Below are 6,348 nucleotides of genomic sequence, written 5' to 3'. Positions count from 1 at the left end.
GAATGTTATATTCATGATGAATATCATATTGATATATGAATATGAAAGAGTTGTTGTATACACAAAAATGTACATAAATATTTGTTGGTCCCGTTAGGGTCTACAAGATATGTATAACAATTTGTAGAAGGGGGGGGATAAATACAAACATAGTAAACATTTCAAATTTAATATATATATATATATATATATATTGATAAAGAAGAATCAATACAGATTTTACAAGATTGTTTGCGGAAAGATAAGGTAAAGATAACATATCTAAACAATCTAAGTGTCCCACTAATTCTAAGCAAAGAGAAATGATTTTTTGTTTAAGACTTAGAAGAAAGTAAGTTCTTTCGGGGTAAGAACTATTTAAAATACTTAAAAGGGATTCTAACTTGCTTTTGAAGATAAGCATATTGTGTTCTTTTGATGTGTGTTCTTTTACATACGAACGTAAGAGTTAGGGTTCAAGAGTAAGAGTTATCTCTGCATGAAGATAGAACACATCTATTTATACCCATTGTATTAAATACATATTTAATGCAATGTAGTAGGTTTTGAACACGAGTCAAGCCTTTAAAGAAAGACTTGTCCTTTGCTACAGTGAATAGTACAAAAGCCAATTCATGAGCAGACATCCTTTCATGAAGTTGGTGGATAGTAGAGTCAACTAATAGGCTCCGTACCGTACTATGCTCTAAAAAGGGTATGGGTTTGTTCTTTGTGTGTGGAAGGACAAGACAAAAACAATCATGCTCAACAAGCTTCTTTTGATCGCTGAATGCTGGAATAACTTGAAGGTCTCTTTAGCATTCGCTGAGGCTTGGGCAGTCTTCACACATATGTAGACCAAGTTGTAATCACTGAATGTCGCCTCAGATCACGAACTCGCCAATCTCTAATCTTCAATTGATCTTCAACTTTCGCTGAAGGTTCTTTGGTGTGAGTTTTGCCTTCTTGAAGTATCGCTGTCGCTGATGGATTTATATTACATGTTCTCAGCGATCACTGAACAGACTCAGTGATGATCGCTGGAACTGAAAGACAGAAACATAAATACTTTGTATAAGGTAAAAGGGATTATCATCAAATCACTAAAAGAGAAGATCAACAATCTCCTCCTATTTGATGTTAAGAAGGCAACATAAAGAAAGTTGTCTTATGAAATAACCATAAGGAAAAGTTATATATAACGTACATGTCTCTTTTAACTGTTTTGGGGTCTTTTTTAGTGATTCAGTCTTTACTTAGAATTTTCTTAAGTTACAAGTCTAAGAAAAATTAAAAGAACGGAAATTGAAACTGAAAGCATGTTCACAGACTTATAGATTGTCAGTGAATGTAAGAGTAACATTGGAACTCATAGACTTGTGTCCCTATTACTCTTTTCAGGGATCTTTTTCAATGATGCACAAAAAAACTTATATTAATTTCAAGGGAAATATTACAAGTCTTCAGTACATGTCTAAAACTTACAAAATATAAGATTAATCACTGAAAGTAGACATAGAATATAGTTTATACAGTGAAAGAACGAAGTACAAAAAAATAACTAATCTAAGTTGTTCAAATTAATGTAGCCAGGTACATATTCTCCGAGCTCCTTTCGACGTCGAAATTCCTTTTTGATCCTGATGTCCATCGTTTCACCATATATGTCATCGTTCAACCAATATCGGGTGTATTCAAGATGTTCCATTGGGCAGAGATGCAACTCAGACATTCTTTGGAACCTGACTTCGCCATCATAGTCAAGGAAAATAAATCTTATCTCAGGCTTCATGCGCACAGTGTTGGGTATATAGGGACCCTTCGCTGGCAATGATAGGTTCAGCATAGATATGTTTGGCTTCTTCAAAGCCTTCAGGACTTCATTTAAGGAAAACTTTGTTTCATGTTCATTCCTCTGGGATGGTCTATCATTAGGGCTTGAAGGCCTTTTTCTTTTTCCATTCTTTTTCAACGTAGGCCTTTCAGGGACTGCGACATACCTGGACTCCTTGATCACCTCGCTGATGATGTCTTCGATAATCGACTTATGTCTGGACTTTGAGCACATAATGGCTTGTCGGATCTCCAGTCATTCGCTATAGCCATATTTGCCAAGGTAGGAAGGATACTCGGTCACGGCCTCGAGATTATCCTTGGTGATGAGCGTGGAGAGCAGCAACCCACCATCTATTATTCATCCGCTGATACTGACGCTCTTGATCGGGTGAGGGTTGATCCTTATGTTGAGACTATCTTCGCTCCAGCGCTTGTTGCGTTCGGCCAGCTTCAGGTTCTTTTCACGTTCAGCATCTGCAATAGACAGAAGCTTATCCTGGGCCTCGACAACGTTCACAGCCATTTTGGATTTTCTCTTGGGAAGAACTTTTTCAGCTAGAGACTTAGCCAACTTTAAGTTGTCCTCAGTCTACTTCTTTTGATGAGCTAGTTCTTCCTCAGCTTTGAGGGCCTCAAGCCTTTAAGCTTTGGTCAGGAAGTTGAACTCGCCACAACTAGAATACGAAGAAAGACTTTTACTCTAGTTTGGTCGAGTGACTCCCTTAGTTGAGTCATCTGTTGGTCGGTAGGAGTGCTAGGAGTTGGGTTCTCAGGGACCCATTCCTCCAGCTGACTGCAGGTAGGGATGGCAAGAAAACCCGAAACCGACGGTGAAAACCGAAAACTGAACAATTTGGGTCGGGTTCAGGGACCTCTTAACGGGTACGGGGAGGGGATCGCGGAGAGTTTCGGGGATTATATCGGGAACGGGGATGGTACTCACCGACCCGGACCGGCCCGATAGTATATATAATATATTTAAATTTTATAAATTATAATTTAATAAATGGTAGCCCAAAACATATTCCTTAAGCCTAGCCCAACTTATGAATGGTAGCCCAACAACATATGACTAAGGTCTAAGGCAGGTGACTACGACTTCTTCTACTTCGTCTAATCGACATCGCCTCCTCCATTCTTGCTTGACACTCCCGACTCCCGCATGACACCAGTTACTGCCCTACTCTCGCGGGCCGCCGCTTGCACTCGCAGGCGCAATACCCTCATGCCGATGCTGGATTACTCTCTCTTGCCATGACCCAAGTCCCCGTCGGTGCTGTCTCTCGCTCTCTCCTGCTGCAATTGAAGGTACTTCCATAGTTCCATTCTTCACAGTCTGGTAGTACTTCCATTCTTCACAGTAGAAATTTACATTTTACATATGACTTCTCTAACAATTTCTTGATTTGGGGCTTTTCCAAAAGGGAAGAAACTGTAATGTGTGGGGGTTCTTCACATAATGCATTTTTGTATGTCACATTAATAATTAATTTGTTACTTCCAAAAGGAAAGAAACAGTAGATACTTCAGATTATAAATTACTTCTAATTTGCACAATGACCTTAAATTAGACAGTAGTCAGTAGATACTTTTAAATGTTGAAATTTACCATTTCCAAAAGGGTTCTAATGAACTCTTTTCTTTCCCAAAGGCCAAAGTATACTCTAGATTATATTCACTATTTGTATTGGCTTGTCTACTTCTTTATATGTTTATAAATTTATTGTATTGACTTGTCTATATAAATCACATATAACTCTATATAACCCTATATAAATCCTCATGTATCCATTAGTTATTCTAAGTGAATATTAGAACTTGGTAACTTGATTTTGTTCATAATCTATTTGTTGATCAATGGAGTAGGTTTGGTAACTTGTATTATTTAATTTGTTTGTCTCTACATAGGTGGTATCAGATATGGAAATACAATGTAATAATTCCAATACAATCACTCCTACTGATAGTCATCCAATAACGAATGAGTCTATTTCATAAAGTAAGCCAATTGGATCATCACCTGCGATTAATTCAATGACTCAAAATGAAACGCAAACTAATGATGTCCCTGATAATGATGAAATTGAGTCGGGGGTAGAAAGAGGAAAACACAATCAATAGTATGGAACCACTTTAAGAAGATAAAAATGGATGGTAGTGATAAAGCAGAGTGTAACTATTGCAAAAAGAAATTGGGAGCGAACTCAAAAAATGGTACAAGGCATTTACATGACCATTTCAAGTCTTGTGCAAGGCGACCTATTTGAGATATTCGCCAACATATCTTAGTAGGGGAGCAACATAAGGTTGATGGTACTTCGTCATATGTTTCTAATTATACTGTTAATGCGGATAAATCAAGAAGAAATCTCCCAGAGATGATAATCATACACGAGTATCCACTTTCAATAGTAGAACATCATGGGTTCCAAAAGTTTGTGGGGGGTCTTCAACCTTTTTTTAAGGTTCCGTCTCGAAACACCATTAAAAGTGACATACTGAAGATTTATGATTTTGAAAGACAAAAGACATTGAAGATGTTAGAGAAGAACACTAGTAGGATAGCAATTACGACTAATATGTGGACGGCTAACAATCAAAAAAAGGGAACTACTCACTTTATTGATCAAAATTGGAATATGCAAAGTCGGATCATGAGATTTATTTATGTGGCTTGTCCACAAACATCTGAAGTTCTTGCGGATGTACTTTATGATTGTTTATTGGGTTGGAATCTTGATAGGAAACTGTCCACACTAACTGTTGATAATTGTACCACAAATGATGCAATAATCAACATATTGTTGGACAAGCTTCCTATGAGTTCACTTATGATGTGTGGGAGGTTGTTCCACATGCGATGTTGTGAACATGTTCTCAATTTGATAGTCTTAGATGGATTGGCTGTTCTTGGGATGGAATTGAAAGGATTAGAGATAGTGTGGCCTTTTGGACTGCATCGCCAAAAAGAGATCAAAAGTTTGAGAAAGCAGCTCGCCAATTGGGAATATCATCCACCAAGAAATTGGCACTTGATTGTAAGACTCGATGGAACTCTACTTATTTGATGATTAGTGTTGCTATAGTTTACAAAGACGTCTTTCAACGCTTACACCAACAAGAGCCTCAGTATAAAAATTTGCCAACGCAACGAGATTGGGAGTTTGCTAAAGAGATTTGTGATAGATTGCAATTATTTTATGAGGTAATTCTAATTTTTATTTAAACTTTACTTTTGTTTTGTTGATATGAGGTAACTTTAGTTTTTGTTTTTTTGGCAATCTTAGGTAACAGTAATGTTTTCTAGTTCAAAGTATCCCACTACAAATGAATTTTTTCCATCGATATGTGAAATTAGATATTCTTTGGTCGATTGGTCATGTTCTCCTAGTGAAGTTATTAGACACATGGCTAAAAAGATGCTTTTGAAGTTTGACAAGTATTGGTCTGTTATACATGGAATTATGGGAATGGCAGTGGTTTTAGATCATCGGTATAAATTGAAGTTTGTGGAGTTACTTTTTCCCGTGTTGTATGGACAAGACAAATCGGCGATTGAACTTGAGAAGCTCAAGGAATTGGTCTACACTTTGTTTCAAGAATATGAGTTTAGTAATCCTGGCGTAAGAAACAACAACGAAGGTGTTAGTGGTTCGTCTTTTTTAAGTTCAGGGTCTTCAGCAAGTCATCAGATTGAATTTAAAAAACTCTTATCAAATATTGCTTCAATTGCCAACCAACATGATGATTCAGGTACTACAACAGAATTGGATAATTATTTGAAAGATAAACTTTTGCCTAAAGACATGGAACTTGATTTGCTACTATGGTGGAAGACAAATGGGTTTAAATACCCAACACTTCAAAGGATGGCTAGAGACATATTAGCCGTTCCTATTTTGACTGTCGCCTCAGAATCTGCATTTAGTACCGGTGGAAGATTGGTAACTCCACATCGTAGTCGACTTCTTCCAAAAACATTGGAGGCTCTAATGTGTGCTCAAAGTTGGCTATTGAATGAAATACGAGATAATCTTATATTTGTTTTAGTTATGAATTCTTTTTAGTTATATATTTAATATTTCAATCATTTTATTTATTTATACTACATTGTGTTCTTTATAGAAACTTGTTCAGATGAGACCGAAGCATATTGCCGTACGATTGAGTATGATTATGACGTGGAAGAGGTAACTACAATTACAACACTATGGACAATGATTATGGTATATTTATTTATTTAGTATTTTACGTACATTTTATTTTATAGGAAGCTAAGGGAAGTGAAAGCTTGGGTTGACGAGTTTGGCCATTTGGGAGTTTTTAGTTTCAAGTTAGTAATCTAACAAATTTGTCTACTTGTCTTTCGAGTTAGTTGGATTATGTCTAAACTCTAGTTTATTTTGGGATTGTAATTTAATACGTTTTTGGTCGATCATGGGTTGATCATGTACTCAATATGATGGCCATTGTTTTTTTCTCAAGGTTTATTTGATTTTGTTTTTGTTCGATAATGGGTTGGCCAAGAAACAA

The 6,348-nt window shown here is 36.6% G+C and overlaps 1 protein-coding gene across 1 annotated transcript; it reads left to right on the top strand.

The window, feature by feature from the left end:
* Positions 1-2,620: 2,620 nt before the first annotated feature.
* LOC112503131 (zinc finger BED domain-containing protein RICESLEEPER 2-like) lies at positions 2,621-6,115 on the top strand. Its single transcript, XM_025107196.1, has 7 exons — positions 2,621-2,750; positions 3,724-3,748; positions 4,559-4,660; positions 4,705-5,020; positions 5,103-5,820; positions 5,941-6,005; positions 6,086-6,115. The coding sequence occupies exons 1-7, from the start codon at positions 2,621-2,623 to the stop codon at positions 6,113-6,115; spliced, it is 1,386 nt and encodes a 461-aa protein (XP_024962964.1).
* The last annotated feature ends 233 nt before the right edge of the window (positions 6,116-6,348 follow it).

This window comes from Cynara cardunculus, unplaced genomic scaffold, assembly GCF_001531365.2.
Source record: "Cynara cardunculus var. scolymus isolate 2C unplaced genomic scaffold, CcrdV1 Un_Scaffold_2570, whole genome shotgun sequence".
Classification (NCBI taxonomy): domain Eukaryota; kingdom Viridiplantae; phylum Streptophyta; class Magnoliopsida; order Asterales; family Asteraceae; genus Cynara; species Cynara cardunculus.
This window is presented reverse-complemented; position numbering and strand designations above follow the sequence as displayed.